Below are 26,251 nucleotides of genomic sequence, written 5' to 3'. Positions count from 1 at the left end.
CTCTCTGCTTTCATGGGTGCTAGCTCTGATTGTGCAAGCAACTGACCTCTATAATAACTGATCAATTCACTTTCCAAATGCTGAAGGATAAAAGAACAGTGCTACAGAAACACCAATGTATGGAAGCACATACAAATAATCTCTTTCAAATTATAGACATTTTGAAAAAAATATTTTGATTGTGTACCAACTTAAATTTTATTTTGTCAGCAATTCAACTAGTTTTATGGTTAAAATAAGGGTGTGATAAAGTTTAATGTCTACCTCCTGATCAGAATATTTGGTGCAGATAAAAATTAAACATTCTACTATTGGCCAAAAGTTGGTTGACAATTAACACCTGGACTTTTTATTTGAAAATTAAACACTAGAACAGTGGGAAATTATATCATATAAAAAGTTTTCATTACATAATCAAATAAATTACAGTCAGCAAGGAAAAAGCTGTTTATATTAGGTTATATCTAGGGAACGCTTTATATTGGTATTACTAAGCAAGTAACTTCAACCATAGAAAATGTAGTTTAATAACTGTAAACCTACTTATGAGCTACCTTGTAAGTATATATATATAACCTTTAAACAAATCTAGATTGAGCCACAATTTGTGTAAAATTCAAAACTAATTTCAATTTAAAGTCAAATGATGATGAATATCTGCAAAATTTTCATTCATTCTAATTACAGATTTGACAAAGAAAATGATTTAAACAATAATATTATTGTAAGAATAGAAGACATATTGGGTACATTTAGTACCTGATAAATCTGGCACACAAACAATGTAGAAACCCAGACAAGATGAAAAATAACGTTAGCAGCAATCCATGCAACCCAAGGAGATGCTTTAAATATTTTATACACAGCTCCAGTGATACCATCTTCATAGAATTGTATGGTGCATTCAGTCTGCCAAACTGGGGACAGATTTCAAGTGAATAAAGTGAACAAAAAAATAATGTGTTTGAAAATTTATTTGAAGCTTCTAGATGAAATAAAGTCAACTGTCAAATCCATATATTATGGTAATAAAAATGCTTAAAGAAGATTAGTACAATCAACTGCAATTTTCTTATTTCATTTAATTTAAGCCCAATGGCCCTGAGAATAAACCTGGTAGAGGTTTTTATATATCAACAAACCGATTTTAAAATAAAATGTGTGTACGATTTTTGACATAGTTGAATATCATGGATTATATTAGAATAATACTTCCCAGAATTCAATTAGTAACCCAACACTTTCATAGTGGCAAGAGGCTGAACGCTTGGACTTCAATCACAGCGGTGTCACCTAAATACTATGGTGGCAATAGGATATGGAATGCCAATCACCCTATGACTTAGTTAAATGTGTAACAGCTCATTATCAAGTTCTGATATTATTAAAATGCGTGACAGCGCATCTCATATTAATAAGTATTACAATTGTACATAATCTTGTTATAATAAAGTTGCCATAATTGAACAGAAACAGATGGCAGGGTTACAACAGTATATATTTTTTTAAACTAGACATATCATTCAATTTTTTTAAGTTGTTTGTTTATTTATTGGTATTAGATCTTAAATTTGATTATTTTTTCAAAATATTTATTTTCTATGATTTTTTAAATTCGGGATTATCCCTCTTTGCCTACGGCCTGGGAAGGGTTTTTCCTAACCAGAAATAGGAGCTATTAGGTTAAGCCTCTAAAGTAGCCAAAACTACACAACATGAGGTTATAAAAATATATTATCCTAGAGATATAAAACTAGTTATAACAGGATAGATAGAACAATGTTGGACTGTCAAAAAAAATTTCATTTGAGTAAAAAAAAATTTAAAAACCACTTACATATCAGGCTACCATAAAGAGCAAATACAAGCATTATCATCAGAAAAAATAGGTAGCCTATAAAATAGCGGTGATTATTGGCTCCTGTAAATAAATGATCAAGAAAGAAAAATATTTTATTTAGATGACTGGAAGGTTTAGACATTTCTAGCACAAATGAACATTAAGACTAAGACTAGCTCAAATGTGAGCGATATCTAGATCATATTATTATTTCCTTTGTTTTTTCCTCAGACTGCACATTCATGAGGATTTAACTCTTTTAGTGCAGCGTTACTCTCAGCAAGTAACTTTGCTAGTGCTGGTCAGTGCAGCGTTACTCTCAGCAAGTAACTTTGCTAGTGCTGGTCAGTGCGTGTTACTCTCATTGAGTAACTTGGTTTATAACATTTATTTCACTGTCTTTTTTATGTTAAACTTTTTACATCTTTTTTATTTTCCGGATGTGGGAGTAATTGTTCTTTGTTTTGGTAGTGAATTTGATGTAGCACCAACACGTTTCTTTTAAAAATAGACAACATTGTGTTAATGGTTCCTCTTTTTTAGTTTATTTCCCGGGACACAAAAAATGTTAAGTAATACATTTCTTAGAGCGTTTGTTCATCTTTTATAAAATTTGAAGTGATTAAATGTGTTTAATTTTGTGATTTTTTAATATTTATAGATTAAATGTTTAATTAAAAGGTTAAATCTTTCAGAATATCAATTTTAAATGACTTTTAAAATATTTTTCCTTTTACGTATTAAGTTTAAAATTAATGAAAAAAAAATTTCTTGAATAATCAATTTTATTATAATTTTGTAGCCCATTCATTTTCCTGTTAGATTATTTAATAAAATAAAAAAGTTATGTTAGTTTTAGTAACTCTACCCCCCCCCCTCCCCCAAATGTGTGTTCATCCTGGAAAACTCCATTTTTTTCTACCAAAATAATTCACACTGAAAAAGTTAATTTAAAAAACAATGATTTCACCACATCATCTTTAAAAATCTTATATCAACTCACTCTCTATGTCTGGTAAAAAGTTTGTACACGTTATTTTTTTTTTTTTTACCTCACAACACAAGAATCAATAACAAAAAATGAACCAATTAGTTAATTAACTATTGATAATAAATTTTTTTTTTTGGTATCTTGAATAAGGGAAAGAAACTGTAATCGACTGAAGTAGTGGTATAAGCTAAATTATTCCATTTATAGGTTGTTGTCTCAGTCTTAGTGAACACACACCTGAAAAATACATCAAGACTATAGAAACAAGAGATAACTCTACAATCTTCCATGTTCATAAGCTCTCCACTAGCAGAGTGGTTAGTGTTGTCTTGAGAAGCCTAAGAAGGCTTGAGCCAAGAGTTCAAATTCAGGTTGTTCCCCCTTTTAAAAAATTATTTTTATAAATGATTTTTCATTGTTAGTCTAGATCAGGCATGTCAAACTCATTAAGGTGTATGGGCCGCAAGAAAACTTACTATGGCCTGAGGGGCCGCAGCCAAAAATCAGTTGCAAATCAGCTTACTCGTTTTATGTAAATTAGAAACAATACGATAGAAAACATTAATTAATGGCTTACTAGCTAAATTTGCAGTACAATTTGGTAATTAATAATTACTATGATTGCGCATTTCTTTCGTCCTGATGCTTGACATCTTTCTGGGATACAAGTTTATTAATTTCAAATGCAAGTTTGTTTGCCACTGACACTATCATCACTGATGACAAATTTTGATCAGATAATCTCGAACGGTGAGGTGATTTGTAGCTTTCATTATAGAAAAGAACTGCCCACAAAGATCAGTGCTTGCCAAAATAGCTAGAATTCAGGCAGCAAATTTCCGCAATTCAACGTAAATAACTAAATTCTGACGCAGCCACTGCTTTATACTTCGCTTTCAACAAAGAATCTAACTGCTATTCTATCAGCTCTTGTTGCATATTAACAGCAGCATTTTCAGAAGCAAATGAAAATGGAGATAAAAACAACGAAAATTCTTGCTCATATGAAACGAAGTAATGAAAACGGCCAGTGAAAGCATTTACTAACGATTCCAGGTGTAAGACATATTTACCAAATGTTGTAGCCGTTTGTAATCTTTTTAGTTCCTGACACGTTGAGAAGTGAACCAGGTTTTTCTCTTTATATTTGGTTTATCCACAGTCGTAATTTTGCTTGAAAGTACTTTACATGATCACACGCAGTTGTGACAATTTCAATTTAGTCTTTACTTTGAAGTTTCAAATTCAAGTTTTGCAGAAGACCAGTGAGATCTATTGCAAATGCCAAATCCTGAACCATTTCGTCAGTATGGAAATGTTTAACAAGTTCACCTTTCTTGTTCAGAAACAATACAATTTCTTCACGCAGTACAACAGATCTATTCAATTCTTTATGACAGGAGAGCCAGCAAACTTCGTGTCCAATGTCATCCAGAAACATTGAACATTGGCGATGATTTAAGCCACTGGCACGAATAAAATTATTTGTGACTGAAACCAGTCTTATGGCATGTTGGAATTGTAATTACTTTGTGCGTTATGTTTCTTGGTGAATGATGTACTGAAAATGAGCAAATTTAAAATTAGCATTAGTCTCTTTTATTTTTGCAAGTAGCTTTGCATGGAAACCATTTCATAATGGTTAGTGCGCCATCCGTTGTTAGACTAGTTAGCTTTACCAAAAGTAAATTGTACTGCAATATCACCTCCTGTTATTTCTCAAAAACATCATCGCTTGTGGCGTTATGCATAGAACAAGTAGCTCCTCATGTATCTCAAAATTCCTGTCACAGGCCCTTATGAATATAGCCAACTGTGCTACACCCTTTATATCAGTTGATTCATTGAGAGCCAATAAAAATAATTCAAAATCTATTTTGTTCTTAAATTGTTCACCCGAGCTGATTGACATGTCATTTATTATATCTGCAACAGTGTTCCTATTTAACGCTATTTTTTATAATACTACAATCATTTCTGGACAAATTACTTCGGCAGCTTTAACAATACACTCCTTCATAAAATCCCTTTCACTAAATGATTTGCTATGGCTTGCAATTATGTTTGAAACAAATGTAGCTTGCTCTCACTGCAGACTCAGTTGTTCAGTTTAACAAATACTATTTTTCAATTCAAGTAGCTTGTCATCTTTTATTTTCCAGCGTAATAGTTTAACATTATTTTGATAATTTTTGAGGTGGCCAAGCGGGCCGCATGTGGCCCCCGAACGCCGTGTTTGACATGCCTGGTCTAAATCTATTAAACAATTTAATTACATGACTGATCCAAACTAATTGATACAGAATTAGTACGCTTAATGTAAGCTTTGTTTTTTAAAAAGTATTTTTTAAAAATATTTTCTTGTTTACATAGTGGGGATGCTATGGTGGTGTGCACAACCAATTTACTTCTTCATGTCAGAAGCAATCTCCATGTGTATTAAATTCATTTTTCTCTAGCCATACTGTCTTTGCTCCTCTGTACCCTTAATGGTAATCTTAGCAAATGAATCAATTTGCCCTATAAAGTTTAGGACATGACAAACTTGATTGTTGTCTGTTTGGTAAATTACGTAAATTATACATTCTTAGCAATTCTGTAGCATTGATATTTGAATCTAATTATTTAAATGTCAGCTTTTGACCATTTTTTGGTCATCAATATTTATGTAGCATCTGGTATTAATGATTAATAAGATCTTTTTTAGTGCTGTTAAAAACAGTTAACAGTTACAAACAGCAGTAGATGTATTCATTTAAAAGTATGGCCTTGTATCTAGTTTACAATTTTTTCCATTGATGTTTTTATAGAGATAAACAAGAAAAATATTAAAATAAAAAAACAAAAAACAAAGCTTACATTAAGATCCTATGATCCTATCACTTGTCTGTACCGGATGGGAAAGAAGTGAAGGGAAAAAGAAAGGGCTATCTAGGTGAATATTACCATGATTGCTTTTTAAATGCATTTATAAAAAAAAATATATTAAAGTTGGAATGACCTGAATTCGAACTCCAGGGCTCAAGCCTATTTAAGCCACCTAAAGCCAACATACTAACCACTGTACCAGGGAAGTGCTTATGAAAATAGAAGTTATCTATTTTTAGTTTAAAAAATGCGGCCAGGCAGAACAGAAACTAGCAACCTTGAAGCCTTACACTTGACTGAGGCTATTTCTTACAGCACTTACCCACACAGTTGTCCACCCAAGGACAGTGATGGTCAAACTTGGCAACACATTTATTGCACACAGAGCAATGCTTTGATCTCAAAGGCTTCCTTATCAGACATGTACTACAAAACTGATCTAGCCTCAGTACTTGGAATTCTGCAAGCTCAAGAATAGTCTGATGATGGATGCAGATACAAACATTAAGATTTTAGTGCTGTAAATGTTAGAACAGAGAAGATGTGATTTGAAGAAAACTCTAAATTTCAGATATAAAGAATTATATTTTAAACCCTCAAAAACATGATAAAAGATTTTAGGGAACATTAAAACATCTAATTTTATTAAACACAAATCACCCAATAATCTATATTTATAATTCTCTTCTTCCCTCAAGAGTTTGTCGAGTAGTAAGAAGTATTTCTGTCCACGAGAAAACAAGAGTAGTATTCACAATACGGATGACTGGCTGCGCGCTTGACTGTCATTTAAATGTATCAAACCCTGCCCGCTCCCATCCCCCTTTGTCTCGCGGGACGTTCCGACTAGGAACTAATCTAAATAATCTTCTATATGTAAATAGCAGGGCCAGACTTAACCATTGTGGGACCCTATGCGAAACGGATTTCGCAGGGCCAAGTTTGGGTAGGGAAGTGGATAATAAGTGAAATTTAAGAGTTTGTATTAGAAAATAAATTCGTCTTTGCAGTTTATTCATTCTTTACTACGTACAGAATTACTTTACGAGCCTTGCGTGTAGCAAAGTCATACAGTATATCATAATAATTGTTTCCTACCCTAACCCTAACCCTGACACCCCAAAATGACAATTTTTTTTATATATTTCTGTATATTTTAATGACTTTTTTGTATATTTTGCAATTTCGGGAGAATTCCAGGAGTTACTGGTAAATCGACAGGAGGGCGCAGGAAATCTGTTTTAAATTATAAAATGGTTTAATTAAAAATGTATACACCTTGAATTAGAGCGGGTCCTATGAAAGTGGGGGCCCACTGAAGTCGCATAGGTTGCAGTGGCCTAAGGACCGGCCATGCAAAATAGCGGCGTATCCCTCAACAGTTTAAACGAGAAGAAGTAAAGGAAAGATCACTCTATTATTTCTGCTGATAGTCCATGAGAAAACCAAGAGGGGGGGGGGGGGGGGGGGAGAACACATAGTCACAAAATAGCAGAGCCGGACCGTTGTAACCAAGAATTATCATCACTCTTTTTTTTTTTATTTCTACCTCACGTTAAGAAAGGGAGGGGGGGGGGGAGAATCTACTCTGTAGTAACTATCGAAGCGACAGAGCAAGCTCAAGAGTTTGGACACCATGGAATGATTAGACTTAGACTTAGGTCCTCCCGCGCCGTTCGGCGCATTGGGCGGCAAGCTGTCTCCATAATGATCTGTCACTGGCAATGTCTGAAGCCTCCTCCCATCTGGTGTCCACTGTTCTGAGGTCCTCCATGAAGGTGTGTCGCCAGGTAATATGAGGACGTCCCTGTTTGCGCTTTCCTCGTTTTGGCTTCCATGTTATCGCAACTCTTGGTGTGCGTAATTCATTTTGACGTAGAACATGTCCCGCAAACCTCATGCGACGCTCAGTCACAACCTCACTAAGTGTTCGACTCCCAGTTCGGCATAGGATTTCCTTGTTTGAGATCCGGTCTGTGTAACTGACTCCCAAAATCCGTCTCAGCCATCTCTGTTGGGCCACATTTAGTGTTTTCTCAATTTTGACAGATGACTTCCACGTCTCACATGCATATGTAGCAGTTGGAATGACGATTGTGTTGAGAAGGTGTATTTTTGTCTCGAGTCCAATGGCTTGGCTAGTCCAAATAGGCTGCAGCCTTTGGAAAATGCTCCCTGCCTTTCCTATTCGACATGCTACATCATGGTAAGCATCTCCATCATTTGTTATGATGCTGCCAAGGTACGTGAACTTGTCCAGCTCTTCAAGCTTTGACTCGCCAAGTCTGATGGGGACACCCTTTGCCTTATATCCCACTCGCATAATTTTAGTCTTATCCAAGTTTATGCGGAGGCCAATTTTGGGTGCCTCTCTGTCTAGGCTCTCCGTCATTTCTTGAATGCATTTATTTGTAGCCCCGAGTAGTGCAACATCATCAGCAAAGTCCAAGTCCGTCAATCGGAGTTGTTCATGCCATGGAATACCAAAGGCAGTCTGGTTCATTGCTCTCCTCATTATGTAGTCAATGGCTAGGAGGAAAAGGAAGGGAGATAAGATGCACCCCTGTCTCACACCTGTCTCGATTGTAAAAAACTCTGTTGTTCCCTCTTCTGTTTTAATGCAGCAACTAGACTGACTGTAAAGGTGTCGTAGGATCTGGACGAATTTTTCTGGGATACCGTATTCTCTAACTATTTTCCATAGTGATTCTCGGTGGACACTATCAAACGCTTTTTTGAAGTCCACAAAACTGATCGTTAGCCGTTGTTGGTACTCAAGACTTTGTTCTATGATATTTCGTAAAACGAAAATCTGCTCTGTACATGATCTGCCTCTTCGGAACCCTGCTTGTTCTTCTCTGAGCCTTTCATCTACAGACTGTTGAAGCCGTCTCAACAAAACAGTGCTGAAAACTTTGCCTGGGACAGAGAGGAGAGTAATGCCCCTACAGTTGTTGCAGTCTGCCAAGTTGCCCTTTTTTGGAAGCTTTACAATCACTCCCTTTTGCCAGTCCTCTGGGACTTTTGAAGCTCGCCAACAGAGATTTAAGAGATCAGTCATTCTGTTAACAATGCACTGTCCCCCATATTTTAGCATTTCTGCTGATATCATGTCTAGTCCTGGTGCTTTGTTATTCTTTAGCACTGCTATGGCCATGGTAACCTCCTCAGCAGTTATTGGGTCTGTCTTGACCTTGAGATCATTGTCTGGAGAGGGGTCCTTGAATATGTAAGTTAGGTCTGGCGACAGTTGGTTAAGGGTCTCTTTAAAGTGCTCTACCCATCTTGCATCCTGTTCTTCTTTGGTTAGCAAAGTTTTGCCTTGCTTGTCTTTTATTGGTGCCCCATGTCCACTCTTTGCTCCAGTGAGATCTCGGACAATACGATGGAGGGTTTTTGTGTCATTTCTGCTTGCAGCTGCTTGTGCCTCTTGTCCCTTCTGCTCAATCCAGTCCCGTTTATCTTGCCGACAGCTTCTCTTTACTTTCAGATCTGCTTCCCTATAGGCTTCTTCCGCTAGGCTGCGATCCTGTGTTTCATTTTTCTGATCTCGTCTACGTTTGGCCTCTTTCCTCTCATCTATCAATTTCCATGTTCTGTCTTGTATCCACCGTTCCTTGTATGAACCTCGCCTCCTTCCGATAACTTCTTCCGCGCACCCAATAGTGGTATCTTTGAAGTTGGCCCACTCTTCTTCAAGGGTCAATATATCTGCAAGAGCCTCAAAGCGGTTCGTTAGTTTCAATTGGAACTGTGCTGCAGTATTGCCGTCTTTAAGCTTCTCTACATTAAATGGGCGGGGTCGTGTGGCTCGTTTTGGTTGGCGTTTCAATCGGAGCTTACATTTGCCACTGACAAGGTAGTGGTCTGAGCCGATATCAGCTCCTCTGCGGGTCCGCACGTCTAACAGAGATGACCTCCATCGTTTGGAGATGCAAATGTAATCTATCTCGTTGAAGGTTTCTCCATTTGGTGATCGCCATGTTTTTTTGTGTATTTGTTTGTGCTTAAAATATGTGTTTCCAATTGAAAGGCTGTTGGATGCACAGAGAGAAATCAAGCGCTCGCCATTATCACTGATGTTTTCTGCAGAGCCATATGGTCCCATTACATATTCAAAGCCAGTTCGGTTGGGATTGATTTTGGCGTTAAAGTCTCCCATCAGTAGAATTAGGTCGTGAGTAGGTGTTTCATCAAGAGTGGTTTGTAGTTGATTATAGAAATGATCTTTGATGGTATCTTCTGCATCCTCTGTAGGGGCATAAGCTTGGATGGTAGTGACTTTAATTTGCTTTGTTTGGAGTCGAGCTGTAATGATGCGATCACTGACCGGCTTCCAAGCAATTAGCGCTGAAGCTGCTATTTTAGACATGATGATTCCTACACCACCAATGTGCTCCTTGTCATGTCCTGAATATATTATTGTCTTGCCATCATTGATTATTTGTCCACTTGATGTCCACCGCATCTCGCAGATCCCAAGGATGTCCAGCCGGTAAGAGTCAAACTCTCTTAAAAGTTGGGCCAGTTTACCGCATTGATTCAGCGTTCTTACATTCCACGTGCCTATAAGAGTCGGTTTCTTTGCGTTGAAAGGCTTGCCATGTATCGGGTATTGGACTTCCAGTTGGCTTTGATCCAACACCGTCATCAGGGTTTGGCTGCCCTCGCCGCATGTATAGTTTTCATTATGTGTCGAGTTTGCCGTTTCTGAAGCAATAGTGGTTTTACAGGGTGGGGTCGCTAGCCCCACGCCAAACCCTCCTCCTTTCTCACCCGGGCTTGGGACCGGCATATGGCGGAATGATTACTCTTTTATTTTTGCAACTCGGATGGAGGGAGTTAGCCTAGGTAATTTAAGAGGCAAAAAAAAAAAAAGAGGGACGAGGAGCAAGTAGTATTCATCTGTCACTAAATAGCAGAACCGGACTTAACCATTGTAGAGCCCTATGCGAAACGGACTTCGCGGGGCCAAGTTTGGGTACGGATACGGATAATAAGTGAAAATTAAGAGTTTGTATTAGAAAATAAATTCGTCTTTGCATTTTATTCATCCTTTACTACGTACAGAATTACTTTACGAGCCTTGCATGTAGCAAAGTCATACAGTACATCTATTTCCTACATAGATCACGCTCAATAGCAAAAATTACCAAATGTTTCAATCTATCTACGAGAATTGTTGATCTCAAGTAATTCTTCATTAGTTTGAGGCGCAAGAAGCTTCTTTCACTAGATTCCACAATTGCAGGTATTGCATAATGCCGTTTTTTGTTCTTTTTTTAACGCGTGTAGGAGTGGCGTTTTCCATATTGAATGACACCCCAAAATGACAATTTTCGTCTATATAGTTCATGAGATTTGTATGAGTTTTCCAAAGATTTTAATAATTTCCGGATATTTCCAGGACTTTTTCGTATATTTTGCAATTTCAGGAGATTTCCAGGACCTCCTGTTAAATCGACAGGAGGCTGTGGGAAATCCGTTATAAGTTATAAAATGGTTTAATTTAATAATTTATTACACCTAAAATTAGCGCTGGTCCTATAAACGTGCAGGGCCCACTGCGGTCGCATAGGTTTCAGTGGCCTAAGGTCGGTCCTGCAAAATAGCTGCGTATGCTACACCGCCGGTCGACTAGTAGTATATATAAATACCTACTTAACTTTATCAACTACAGCACAAAGTGATGAAATTAATAGAATAATGATCCCATAATATAATGTTACAAATCAATAGATTATACCTTGATTTTATCTTCTCTGTTGCTTTTTAGGTATCCTGGATCAGTGCGCCAGGCTTTGTAAAAATTGTATGTGAGAAGCAGAGAAATAATGGCAAAAGCTGCATGAAACCAAATACTCCCTTGTACATCTGAATTTTGAAGTTATCAAAAAATAGCTGACACAATATGTTACAAAATGAGGAGATCAGTTAACCTATTCAGTGTTACTGATCTACATTGTGACTGAACGTTACTGGCAACGGGTTTAACTTTCTTATAAGAAGAGCTCATTGTATCTTGTTTCTTCATGAACATTTTTATTTTATTTTTTTCTTAATTTAAAAGAAAAATGAAAGTGCCAACACTACAGTTCATAGATATTAAAAGTATGCAATTATTAAAGAGTTTTTTTCTTTGTATTATGTAAATTTAGTTATATTTATATTAACACAATTTTTTAAAACTGAAAATATTAGTCAATGGACTAGTATCATTCCTATTTATACAAGTAGTTTATAAAACTGTTGACCCTTATGACAATGTACAATTTTCAACAATCAGTAAATGTGCTCAAATGAATTGGTCTGATTTGTGGTAAAATGTAAATTATCTAGTAGTAAAGAGTGACTTGCTGTTTGTAAAGTAAATTATCTTATGATGCAATGTAGATTGCCATGTAGTGATGCTTGACATGTCTTGGGGTAAAATATGACTTGTGGTAAAGGATACAAGGTAATAAATAAAAGAACCAAGTAAAATACATCCAGAATTTGGTAGCTAGATACAAAGCAATAGGCAGCATATGAGCTGTTGTGTCATCAAAGAAAGACCTGAAACAATTAATTGTCATGATGTAAGACAGTCAGAGTAATAAAACATAATCATATCAGAATGGACATTTCACATTAGTCTTTCTCAATGTATCAGAATAATTTTATGTTACAATGTGCACCAAACATTTAAAAAAAAAACTCTTTTTTTTTTGTCCAAATACTATTAGATTATGATAATAAGCAAATTTGTTGAATTAATTAGTAAAGTTTTGTTGTTTTTTTTTGGTCTTAAATCTATCAGATTGAAGAAGCCCCCATGTAAATGATTTAATTGAAGGAAAAGTTGCAGATTTCATATTAGAGAATGGAAAATTTAACTGTTGGCCCTTCATACAAAAAGTTTAGTGCATCCATTTTACCAAGTAGGTGGAACATGAAAACTAAATAAAAAAAGGTGACTTAAGTGACCCTCAAATTTTACATGCTTGGCCTTGATTCATAAAATTTTAATTATTTATTCCTGAAGAGTCATAAAATGTCTATTTTCTTTATTTTAAATTACAATTGCTATTGATGTCCAATCAAAACTTACCGAAAAATAATATTAGCAAGAAGTAAGCATGGAATAGATGCAGCAACTTTAAGACCCCAGTGAATAGATAGCTCAGGAATGAAACCAATTATAAAGAGTGCAAAAAATGGAAACACATAAGCAACTTTCTTTCTGAATTGCTGTAAAGATAAAAAACAATTTTTAAAAATTGGACATAAATAGGTGCAGCTATTAGTTAGTGTACAACTATTTAAACAATTTAATTAGCAATCAAATCATTAAATTTAGATTGTTTACTGAGGTTGGTTTTTGTACTTTTGACTCATTTGACAAATTAGAATTCTAGATTTATACAACAGCCATGGTTAAACTGAGATTAATACATATTTGATACAGCAAAACACTAGACTGTAAAGAACAAAGTGGTCAAAACAAAATGATATGGTTAATGCAAACAAACCTTATTTGATGCATATTTTCCAAAAATATTTTTTTTTGAAGCTTCTGCTAGTGTTTGAATTTGTCTCAGTTTTTTCACTAGTTCTGCATCACTTTGTCCAATAGCTATATCAAGTGGCGTCTGTCCCTTTTAATACAGAAATAAAAGTGTTTTTATTGTTAAATACCTGACTTCAAATGAAATGAGTTTCCATTCTTTGAAACTTAACAAAGGGGCTGAAACTGTCAACAGGTCAAATGTTTTAAGCTTAGTAAAAACCAGGATTTTTGCCAAATATTATCCAGCTCTAATGAAGTACTTGGCGTAAAAAGCTCTAAAGGAGTACCTGACTTCTGTTTCACATACATGCAATATAACACCCCCTATGAGGTGGTAGTTGGGTGAATGGACTTTACATAACCAGCCCCATAGATTTTTAGGTATCAATATGAACATTTGCTCTACTTATGCCCACAAAAATTTATTGAAAAAGAGCAAGCAGAAACTGAACAACATTATACTAAAGATAGCATCAATTCTTGATTTATTTCAAACATTAGAGAATAGTAAATGTTTAAAAACTTTACTAAATACAGTACACATTTTTTTACCAGAATTTGATGAAAATATTTTTACAATAAACTAATTGATGCTGACAACTTCACACCATTATAAAATAAGCTTTTCATTCAATCAACATAATCTATTTGATGTGGCAGACTTGTTTAAGACGTTAAACTAATAAGCAGTTTAAAAAATAATATCTCAGTTTCTTGCAACCTACAGTTTATGATGAAGCTTTCAAAAAATTTTTTAAGAAAAAATATTACATTATGTCAGCCTAAACAAATTTTTAATTCTGAGTTTGAACATTTATATATTTCCATTTTAAGACATGCTAATAATGTATATATACACAGATATACATATATATTAGAAAAAACTAAATTTAAAAGAACAAATTTGAGGACTGAAAACTATTTTAAAATATTTATACTACAGATATAAAAGTATAATTACCACCAAATCAAAAAAATTGGGCGAACATTTAATTTATACATAATTTTTTAAAATTGTATAGAACTAAATGTTATATAAAGTAAAGTTCCCCTTTCATACCCTGCGATCAGATGGTGTAAAGGTCATCTGTTTCTGTGGCCAGTGATTAATGAGGGTGTCATGTGGCCAGCACAACAACCAAATGCATATACTTTTCCCCAACTAATGTCAGGTACCCATTAGAGATGAATGAACTCAGAGGCACCCTAAAGATCCCGAAATTAAAAATCCTAGTCTTCACCAGGATTTGAACCCAGGACCTTTAGCTCAGAAAATAAATGCTTTAGCACTCAGCCACACCACCTACATTATATTATATATTGCAATAAATCTTCTTGTAGTTGTGCAAACTTCTATAAAGAAGAAGAACTAAGGATCAAATAAGTCTAACCTTTAAATTTTGTTCATGAATGTTGGCCCCTTTGTTCAGTAACATTTTTATCACCAGATGATTGCCGCTGGCACATGCCCAGTGTAGAGCAGTTTGTCCAAATGCCTTGTCTTTCTTGGTCAGAGAGGCCCCAAATGTAAGCAATAACCTTGTTGGGTCATAACTGCCATTAACAAAAAAAAAATAATTTCTAGGTTCATCGTTATTAATGCACTCTTAAAGGACTCTTTATTATACATTGTCACTATTTGCATGGTTAATCATAAAAGTATCAAGTAACACATAGATTTGCTTAAGTATTTAAACAAAAACTACAATTCGCTATTGAGACTTGGTCTACTGAGTTAGTAAAAGTTAATTCACTAGTTTTCTGAAGTGTATGAAATATTGTGTGCTCAGTTGGTCTACCAATTCATTTTCCCAGCTATCCACTTCAAGATGAGGCTTTATTTTCAGACCAGGACTCAAACCTGTGACTTTTAGCATCTTAAGGTTTATGCGCGATTCATGCTTAATTTGGTAAATAAATAAAAAGAAACATAAAATCCATTAAATTACTTGGAAACCTTAATCTTAGTAGAAAAACTTAAAAAAAAAAGAAAAATTCAGAAAAATATGTCCATATGCTCAAATCCTATTAATCATATCATGTGATTGTTAAAATCCTAATAAGCAGCTGGTCAAATTAACGGGTTTGACAATATAATAAGATATGTTTCTGTACTTTAGGATTTAGTCCTAATTGAGCAGATAAGAGGATTTGACAATATACATATTCCAGTTTTCATCAGCATCATCTACATACCCAAAAACTCTGTTTGCAGACCACATCAGAGGAGTCATTCCTGTTTTATCTAGCAAGTCCACATCTTGACCCTTGGCTATCAAGTAAGCTACAATAGCAGTGTGTCCAAATTGTGAGGCCAGATGAATGCAAGCACAGCCTGAAAACATGAAACATATTTCCACACTTAGTGTCACAAAATTTATTTGAATTTCCTCGCAAGATTTAAGTGAATGATAATAATGAAACAGAGAAAAATACAACAGTAGATATTTATATAAGCTCAAAAATGGCCAAAAAGCTAAATAACAATTTGAAATTTTGAGTGACATTCATTATGATAATGTTGTAGTTTACAATATAATTTTATTTTTCAACACCCCCCCCCCCCCCCCCAATAAAAGCACATTTTTTTTCTATATCATTCTTTACCTTCTCCATCTAATAAAGAGGGATCAGCACCATAAGACATCAACTGTACAACCATAGAAAGATGACCTTGCCTGGCATAAGAAATGACATGTCATTATGCTGGTAATCTATTATCAACACAAATTGTTATAAAATGAACATCTAAATTCAAGTTACGTATTAAATACCTAGTAGCCCAATGTAGTGGTGTAGAATCAAGGTGTCCACCAAATCTGTCCACTATAGCACCTTTTGATATAAAATAGCTAAAAAATATAAAGAAAATATATTTTTAAAAAATTGTATACTAGTTTTCAAGGTAATTGTTATATATCAAGCTGAACAATAAACCAAATTAATACACACACACACATTACTAAACCAAAGCCTAAGAGCATTACAATTTGACCTTTTAATTTAAAATTTAAAGCAAAAAACACCTAATTTAAGTACAAGTCGGCCAACTACTCAAAAATTTACACCCCAGTGACCTGGTCTTAAGGTAGTAGCATTCTATTATTACAAGGACTGAGATTTGTATTTTTTCATCAAACAAAATTTATTTATGCTTTAATAATATCTATGATTCCGCAATGACATAATTTACATGCAAATTAAAATGTTTGAAGGCATACTGATTTATTTGTCTGCAACATCTATCCTCAGATAAGTAAGTTAAGAAAAGTACCCCTTTCAGATCTTGTGATCTATAGGGCAGATGATGTTAAGATCACCTGTTTATTTGGAAGCAAAGCGCTTAACCACTCAGCCACCGCGCCCCCTGTCCTCAAATAACAATTTCAAAAATTTTAACTTCCAAAAGAAGAACTTTATACAAATTAGAATATTAAAAAAGTCATATTTTTTATGTCTAATATAATATTATTGTCTGTGACTGATCCTCCACCCCCCAAAAAAAATGATAGGAAAAGAAGAAAAATGAAATGGATAGGAAACGAGAAAAACAAATGATCACTCTGCAAAGAAAAAATGTGTTATGTTTCCAGATCTTTTAATAATTGATACTAAAAACATCTAAGGGTAATTCCAGAAGAAGCTCAACAAAAAGTGCACCTTACTTAACAATTTCAGTGCGATTGTTTATTGCAGCCCAATGAAGCAAACTGACATTCTCATGATCCATTTGGTTGACGTCATAACCTGTTTCAATAAGTTCATGTACTTTCTGTATGACACCATATTGTGTGGCTCGCACAATATCAAATTCATCCTGTGTCCCATAATGTGGTGCTGGCTGTAAAACATTTTCTTCCTTTATCTCCATTTCTTTCACACCCTATAATAAAGCATCACATTTAACTGTGTAATTAATATTTTGAAAGCTGAACATTAAAAAAAATCGCTAATGAAAATCAAAATCAAAAACAATTTATCTGTAAATTTTTATTTTAAAAAAATGGTATTAGGGTATTAGTTTACGTAACTTTTCATGTGTTAAAGTGTGAAACAATGTAAAAACGTAACATAAATTTTGTATGCATAGTGCATTATTTGTTTAAAAACATCCACAAAAGGAAAAGGGGAAATATAATACAAATCTAGAGTAAGGCACCACATTACACAACTCAATAATGGAAAAAAATTAAAGAATATCATAGAAACCTCATTCATATGACAATAAAATAGAAATGTTGCAATTTTTCCCTAATAGTGAATCTGTTATCAAAGAGGTGTAGGGTTGGCAGTGTTCAAATCAATCTCTCAAAGAACAGATTTTTTCCCCTTTTCTGCTTGTGACTGAGGGAACTGATTCAATACAATATAGATCTAGAATCTAGATCTATCACTATCAGTCATAGACCTGTTTTTGCCAATCATCTAAAAATTTTAAATAGACATTATCTAGTTATAACAATATACTATGATATAGAGTAACTTACATCTATCGAACACCTTCATTTTAAGGTACTTATCAAACACCCCATTGTATTTTTTAAAATTCTCCTTTATTTCGATGATTATGAAGAAACTAGTCCATTCATATTGTGCATCCTTCATTTCTGTATAGTTAAGTTATATTTAGTTTCATTTTCACCCGAGGATAATTTTTTTACTTATATTCAAAGTGCATTGGTAATATTGGTATAAAAATTTCACTTTTTTTGACCTCTTGGGAAGAGTGAAGTGAGTCTCGGGTTAAGGGTATTTTTTTAATGCCAATGATGCTTCAGCTCAGCAAAACCTATATAATATGCATCTAATTAGGCTGAGAAATATTTGCAACTATTTGTTTAAATGTCCTTTGCTACCCAAACATGAAAATTGAGGTTTAAATAGGGGGTGTTTGATAGTAGCTGTTTTTATATAAGCAATCTCAGCTTCATAAAATATCGAACACCATTTTAATGTTAAAAATAAACATCAAAGGCATATAACCCAAAGAAGACAAAATATTTAGATTATATATTTTTTTATTGTTATTTTTTAAAATAATGTAATGCAAAGTACATATATAAATTACACATGTGTTACAATTTGTATCAGCTATTTGTGGTTTACCGTAAATGTGCTAAATTTTTCTAAGTAAATAGATTTACATCGATATGCACTAATTGTACCCATTTTAAAAGCTAGATTTTATGATACATATAGTTTGATGCTATTATCATCGTTGTGATGGCACAGGAACAATAAATGTAGAATATATCCAGTTGTGTTTTTTTTTTCTCAGATGCTTTGATTTTATTTGATTTAGATTTTAGGCACATCGGCACAATTTAAGCCATGTCGTGCCCGCAGTCCCTCAAGGACCACTCTCTCTCTAAACAACAAGGGCCAAATTCTATACAGTCCTATCATTAAAATCAAGGTCTATTCACAGTTAAAATAGTAAAGGTAGTAAAAATTTAATTATTTGGTAAAAATCTAGTGTAAATAGTACATGTTCACAAATTCATAAATCAGATCTTCGTAGACAACCCCACTTCCCGGATAAAGCCCAGTACCTTCCCAGGGTCGACACTATCAAAGTGTCTTTAAGCTAGTGGCTCCAAAATACCTCTCCCTGACATCCTGGTATGTGGGGCAATCAACAAGGATATGTTCCATGGTGAGGCGAGAGTCACAGTACTCACAAAGTGGGGGCTCGTCTCTCTTCAGCACAAAAGAGTGCGTGATGTAGGTCTGGCCAATCCTAAGTCTGGACATGGTCGTGCTACCACGCCTTGTCAGACCCTTAGATGTGGGCCGCCACCTGACTGAGTTTACTGTGAGTCTCAGCCTCCCATCGGTTCTGCCACTCTCGATAGTTGGCAGAGGCAATACTTTGTCTCAGGTCTGAGCAGGGAACCTGGGTTCCTGACACCGCATGATTTAGGGCTCTCTTTGCTTCTCTGTCTGCGGCTTCGTTTCCCTCAATGCCAACATGGGAGGGAACCCAGATGAAGGTGACATCCCTACGGTCGGCTGTTATTTGGTCCAACAGCTTCAGGCTCTTATGTACCAATGGGATGTCAGTCTTCATCCGCCCCAAAGCTTGCAATGCAGATTAGGAGTCGGAGCAGATTATAAATTTCCTCCTTTCTGATGCTTTAATGGCCATAAATGCAAGCGATATTGCATGCATTTCGGACGTAAAAATGGAGCAGCCATCGGGGAGTCTACGGGAGATTGTTTTGTTACGAAAGGAGCAGGCAAACACGACCTTTCCATCCATTTTGGATCTGTCTGTGTAGATGGTGCCACAATCTCCATAGTTTCTCAGATGCCACATTCTATTAACTTCTGAATTTTGTGTTATAAACAAATACCTAGCGCATGTGCTTGATGTGAAGAGATATTAATAAAACGAAAGGGCTAAGGGGGAGGTATAGAATGTAGATATGGTATTTTGAAATAAAAATGTCTTTGGTAGGTAAAAAAAAAGGGAGGGGGGAGAGAAACAGTCAAGACACTGTACATAGTCAGTTGTGCTTCTCGATCTAGACGTGTGGCGCAGGGTCTATAAAATTATATATATATATATATATATTTTGCCATAAAGTATGATAAAGCTCATAATGCGCTACAAAGACACTCCTTTGAAACATCACAAATACACAAAATAATAACAAAATACCACATTTAACCACTCTCTTATTCTGCCTACACCCCCTTACCCGCACTTTCTTCTTACTCAACATTCACACTTTTTCAGTGCAAAGTAACAACGTAAATTTCAAGGATCGATCCAAACACAGCCACCAGACAAACACACAACAAAAAAAAATGGTCAGTGATAATCCAACACACAGGTGTAAGTAGTTGCAGTAAGAGTAAGTTGTAGTAAGAACAATGTTGAGGGGAAAGGGGGAGGAGCCATCAGTCGAGTACCTACGGTCAAGCCGCTAATTAGGTCACAAACACTAGGCGTGATAGATAGATAGATATATATATGTTGTTTGTGTGTGTGTGACAAATACTAAGCGTGCTCTAAAATACTGTGTTTTTTTGGTCAACTAGGTGGTTTAGGGAGGGCAGATCTATCTACATCTATAGGTAACACAGCTTGCAAGCTACAATAGCTTTTCAGCCCCCCCCCCTTCCCCGCCCCGATCGAAAAATATCTAGCACTGACTTTTGGGCTGTTATATTCACTGAGCGTGCTAGATCGGCAGCTAGTTACGTAGGGCCACGTATGTTTTGTTTTTAGGTCAACCAAGTAAACTGTTGTGTCCTGCAATGACTTGGGGAGGGCAGGATTATCTATTGGCTACCAAAGCTTATTAGGCTCTCCCCCAAATAAATAATATCTGGATTTATTAATGGCCTTATATCTCAAAATAGCTTAGACCTAAATAAGTACTGGTACGTTAATGTGTCGGTAATGCATTACTGGGCTTAGCATCATCAGTTTCTAAGCAGAGCTCACCAGTGATAGATTCCTTCGATGTGGAGCATGTGAAAATGACTAAAATCTGTCTGTCTTGACATGGCGTAAAAAGAAAATGATATAAATTTTTAAAAATATAGATTATAACACTTTTGAAACACCATACTTTTCACAAAATTTTAAGATTATAACACTTTTAAAACACCATACTTCTCGTGTGTTGCCTCACTTAAGTTATTACAATTGGTGTCAGAAGTGGGATTATAGGCAACTCAACGAGAGGAGGTAGGCTTTGATTACAATGACAATTAAAGAGCTACAACAAGAGCTTCGGGATCGAGATTTAAAATCCCTCGATAGCAGGGAAACGCTCACGGATCGTCTGCGGCAAGCCTTGGTCGATGAAGAAGAAGATCCGGAGACCTACAAATTTGAAATTGAACTTGGGATTGTTGAGTTCTTTGGCAGGATACAGGAAGAAATCGATGCAATGCGTGAACAAATTAATAGGATGGGGAGTAAAGTAGATGAAAGTGTATTGCAAGTAGAAGGCCAAATAGACCAAAGTGATAAAATTGTGTCACAAGCAAAAGGAGGAATAAACTCGTTAGGGAAGGAGCAGTTACCTGGTCAGGACTGTGACTGCACAAACAGTGGTGATGGAGGCGCTGGGGATTGGAGCGCTGTCTGTGACTGTGTTGTGGGCAAGTCTGACAGGGATGATTTTCAGGGCGAGAAACGTGACAACGATTGCTGCGACGATCTCAATGGGATGTGCCGATTTGAAAGGAAAGAGACAAATGAAAAAACAAGAGAAGTCTGTTATGTGCCTGAAACTTTTGTTCCTGGTATACCTGCAACCGGCCGGACAGATCAAGACAACGTTGGGTCTGCGTCCAAGCTTGCTGCTGTGGACCTTAAAGACCTCTGTTTATATGTCAGTACCTTTGATGAGAACTCAAGCCATGAAAGCCTCAAGACCGTTTCTGATTTCTTGCCTTTGATGTCGTTGAGTGAAACTGTGAATACGGGCCCCAACAATGGCCGTGACAGAAACAACGAATTTGACTTTGGCAGCGACATAAGAGAGAACTCGATGCTTGGCAACTGCATCCAGGCGATTGACATGAACTGTATATGCGGCGTCCTGTGGGGACAGTGCCCATGCCAAGAAACCCAGCTACAAGATCTGAACTTGACAGAAATGAGTACTTCTGCCCACATCAGTGAAAGTGACTTGAACGGTGGTGAATTAATCCCAGTGAAACCTGATGTAGTGGTGGATGAACATTACAAGGATGCTTCATGGGCATACCTTACAGATGAAACTGAGAAAGACTATGTGCTTGAAACCATGGCTAGCTGTGGGCCTACAACTGTGTCACGACACGTCCATGGAAAAGGTCCGCTGACTCAGCGTCTAAGAACAACAACCCTGCAATCTACGGTGATCGCCACAACATCCATTTGTGTTACGTGGCTGGCAACCCTGACCTCCACTAACTCTCCATGTGTCAGCTGGCTGGCATCAGCGACTATCGTCATGAGGTCGAAGCAGCGACCATGATATCGCCTCAAGCGTAGACTGGCCAACTGGAAGAAGAGGAAGCGACGACCATGGGAAACTGTGCAGATGGCTTTGTGGGCAACAGGCACCCTACCGTCTGTGGTTCCCACCAATCGACCTCCACCTAAACTGTCAACCCTCCACTGCACTGTTTCTTTTCGGGATGAAAAGCTCTAAGAAGGGGGCAATGTTATAACTCTGCCATGCGCACCGCCATCCAGGCTAGTGCTAGAAGGTGCGCACTGTGAAAGACTAGACCTAAAAGGATGTCAACATTAAAGAGGAGAACGATTTCCGCCCAAGTTGAGAGCCGAAGTGAAAAGACTGTGCCTAAGAAAGATGATGTTTTATGAACTTGTGATGTCGTGTAAATTAAGATATATGTGCCTCATTGAGTTGCCTCACTTAAGTTATTACAATATGTTCGATAAGATAAGAAAACGGTAAAACGATGTTCGATAATTTAAGCTTTTGAAAGCATCGGCCTGACCCACTTTAACATTGAATATAAGTTTAACTATGAGTAGTAATAGAATAAAACATGTCTACTTTTTAAGAAAAATGGATGAGAAGTTCATAGATACAATCAGTTTTTGTCTAGGTCTAATTTTTACAGAGATACACAAATTCAAACATAAAAAATGTCGGCAACTGAGCTTTACTTGTTCGATAAACGTAAGTTACTCTAGATCTAGTCTAGATTCTAGATCTACTTCTTATAAATCATAAATGCAAATAATTATAATATAATGGTATATATATATCCCTGTAATAATCTAGTCTTATATCTTTATTTTATTACAGACTTAACTCACTTAAGCTCTAGCACTCTAGCTAGATATCTAGAAACTAGTAGAATTAGATCTAGCATCTTTTATTCTATGAATCTAGATTATTCTAGATCTAGATTCCTACTGAGGACAGTGACTGAGTGAGGTCTACACTTTACGACTACTAACTTTGTTAAGTAAAAGTTAACTTAAAGGGAAACTCCGATAGTTTTTCAAATTTTAGTTATTGACTTATTTAAATTCTGCGTAAAAAGTTGTAATAGTAAAATATCATTTTTTTATTTAAATACTCAGAAAATTTTATATTTAATAAATTAGACAGAAAATTCTTCACGCCCCCAAAAAAAACGGGGTTCTGCGAGATTTTGTTTTTAAAAGTTATTTCATGCGTCACTTCCCTAAACAATACTGAAAGAGAAACTTGATTTAATCAATCGTATCGCTTCATTCTTACAGTAGTCCAGAGCTATGATACAGTTATATATATAAACATGTATAGATAGATAGATCCAAAAGCATTAGGATAACCAACTCGAGAAAAAAAAGGAACATTTTCATCTAAGCTTCTCCCTATCCCAAGAAGTAAATAGATCGTGTGTCTGAATGATTCGAACAAGCTGGTCAGTGTAAGGCTAGTCGAGACTACGTGTAGTCGGTCATGACAAGACAACCAAGCGATAGTGTTTGTTGTGTGTTGAGTGGTCTGGCGTGAAAATACAGACTGCCGTGATTAGTCAAGCATGTAAATCTACTTTTAATACGCATTTTTTCTTTGCTTACAAGATCCTAGATCTAACTGCATAGACAAAGATATATTTCTTTTACGAGAATGTAAACTTTGCTGTATGGTCTCCTGTTATACAATAAGTCAGTAGATTAAAACACCTTTGTGACTTCACATAGAAACCTGGTGAAAGTCTGACTGTTTTGGATGCGCAGGAAAATTACGTCGGAAAAACATCAATTACTAAGTTATTATTGCAAATAAAAAAAAAGAATATATTCATTATCTGTAAATCAAAACACATATTAAATTAATTATTATATCAAAAATTGTCAAAACCATCGGAGTTTCCCTTTAAAGTACTATGAGTCTGACTAGTACTAGTAGTAGGCTATGATAATGAATAATTTAATGATCTCTATCCTCTAGATTCTTAGAATATAGATAGAAATTGATAGATCCTAGGACCTAGATTCTAGATCTATATAATACTATATATTATATAGATCTATGATATATGATAATTTTATTATTTAATATTATAATACTTATAAATATAGTAGCTTCTTATATTAGGCACAGCTCATCAAATTCTCCTTTTAGAAACACGTCGCTTTTTTTGTTTATAATTAATTTGTTTTTATGTTTGGAGCTAAAAACGATGTTTCGGGACAGTGCATGTCCAATTTAAGATAAGTTCCTGTATTTTTGTTCCGCTTTTCCAAAGCAGATGGCAGTTTTTTAGATTCTCGGTAACCAAGTATGTAAAGCTATTGTTTAAACCTCCCCCGGCAATTCATACCCATATAAGGGATGAAGGCTATATTATGAGCCTGTTTGATCGTAGGCTGGTGGATCTATCAAAATAAGCTTTTAAACATCTTTAGAAAGACATTCCAATCACATTCATACTGTTAGCTGTTAAATAAAATTTAAAAAGGAGGTGTTTCAATGAATAATAATGAATTAAACACATTCTCCTATAGTGCACAAGGCAAAATCGTAATAAGAAATATTATTGGGAATTAATAAATCTATGATTTTTTTCAATAAATAAATGTGACCTAGATCGAGATATCTAGAATATATAATTTATGAATGAAAGAAAAAGTGCGGGCTGCTAATTTGAAGCCAGAGACCATGCCCACTGCAGGTGATCACACCAGGCGAGCGCTGGTGGTGAGGAGAGGTATACACTAAGCGTGTAGTGTCACAACCTATCATACAGGCAGTGGAAGGAAGGGGGAGAGAGTCATGAAAAGAATTATAAGCATCTATGGGAGGGAGGGGATGTAACAAAACGAACATCCAAATTATGAAAAGAAGAGGGTCCTTGGATGGGAATTAAAAGAAAGAGACAGAGAATGCATGTAGCCTAGTTGAAAATATCATGTTTGTTTGATTATAATAATTAATTTATAGATCTATAATTATATAGATTTATTTCTGTTTCTACACATAGATTATATAGGTAGGCATATATATATATATATATATATAGAGAGAGAGATAGAGAGAGAGAGAGAGAGGCAATATACTATAAATACATATTGCAGAAGTGAATCTACTTCTTTTAATACAATCTAAATAATTTTTAATTAACACAGATATAATTTATTAGCAATAACATAGTGGTGTTTCTTAACGGTGCTCGATGTGTGCTGAAGGAGAAAGCACAAAAACTGCGTTTATTATAGGAGCATGAAGTGACCTGATTTATTTTAAAATAAAATCTTGACTATGAGTGGTAATTCAAAGAAACACAGCTATTTTTATAGTCCTTTAGTTGCAGAATAAGAATCTGCTTTCAGTTTTTTTGTAAGTTAAACCGTCACCAAATAAAAAAATAAAATAAAAATTTGACCTAGTTCCCGAATACGGTGTGCCTAATATAAGAATCTACTATATATCATATTGATATTGATATTCTAATTCTTGTGTTAGTTCTAGACTACTGACTTTTAAATCATCTAAAGATTCTCTTGATCTAAGTGGATCCAGAGGATTACAGGAAGGGTCGCGTTCGTTCATTGTTTACAGCTAGATCGCTTCAGATTAACTTCAGATCTAGTCTAAAATAGTTTTGTTTCGTTTTATGAAATCATCCCATTCCTTTGGTTTCAACTACAACAACTCCTGGATGCAAAATGGTTTTATAATTTAAAAACATAGATCTAGTTTTAGAGCATGATCATGAGCATGATCTAGACCCACCGTAAGAGATGAAACAAATAGTTAAAAAAACGTAGTTGGTATGTAGGAAGTAAAAAAAAAATAACAAAAGCTTATAATTTTTTAATAAATAAAAAAAAATTAAAAGGGGTGAAAAACAAATGGTAAATTATACGAACACAAACATTTACATTAATGTATTGAACACTTTAGCTTAAGAAAATATGTATTTAAGCAATTAATCAACCCTTTAGATATCGGCCTCGTGGCCTAATGGATAAGGCGTCTGACTTCGGATCAGAAGATTGCGAGTTCGAATCTCGTCGGGGTCG

The 26,251-nt window shown here is 35.4% G+C and overlaps 1 protein-coding gene and 1 non-coding gene across 3 annotated transcripts in view; one reads left to right on the top strand and one right to left on the bottom strand.

The window, feature by feature from the left end:
* Positions 1–25,889, bottom strand: part of LOC106075081 (palmitoyltransferase ZDHHC17-like) — a 29,782-nt gene extending 3,893 nt beyond the window's left edge. The window contains exons 1-13 of one of the 2 annotated variants that reach the window (XM_056043743.1): positions 25,707–25,889; positions 16,914–17,131; positions 16,023–16,100; positions 15,856–15,926; positions 15,445–15,583; positions 14,640–14,802; positions 13,211–13,336; positions 12,790–12,929; positions 12,154–12,254; positions 11,446–11,573; positions 6,022–6,178; positions 1,838–1,921; positions 760–917 (exon numbers count right to left, since the gene is read on the bottom strand). In XM_056043743.1, the coding sequence (XP_055899718.1) occupies positions 760–917; positions 1,838–1,921; positions 6,022–6,178; positions 11,446–11,573; positions 12,154–12,254; positions 12,790–12,929; positions 13,211–13,336; positions 14,640–14,802; positions 15,445–15,583; positions 15,856–15,926; positions 16,023–16,100; positions 16,914–17,131; positions 25,707–25,778 (1,635 nt within the window). In that variant the 5' untranslated portion in view covers positions 25,779–25,889. Of the gene's footprint in view, positions 1–759; positions 918–1,837; positions 1,922–6,021; positions 6,179–11,445; positions 11,574–12,153; positions 12,255–12,789; positions 12,930–13,210; positions 13,337–14,639; positions 14,803–15,444; positions 15,584–15,855; positions 15,927–16,022; positions 16,101–16,913; positions 17,155–25,706 lie in introns of both variants that reach the window. The other variant, XM_056043744.1, reaches the window with a different exon arrangement.
* A 289-nt stretch (positions 25,890–26,178) lies between these two features.
* Positions 26,179–26,251, top strand: Trnar-ucg (transfer RNA arginine (anticodon UCG)). Its single transcript has one exon. It is a non-coding gene; the product is annotated as a tRNA-Arg (tRNA).

This window comes from Biomphalaria glabrata, chromosome 10 (genome assembly GCF_947242115.1).
Source record: "Biomphalaria glabrata chromosome 10, xgBioGlab47.1, whole genome shotgun sequence".
NCBI lineage: Eukaryota > Metazoa > Mollusca > Gastropoda > Planorbidae > Biomphalaria > Biomphalaria glabrata.
This window is presented reverse-complemented; position numbering and strand designations above follow the sequence as displayed.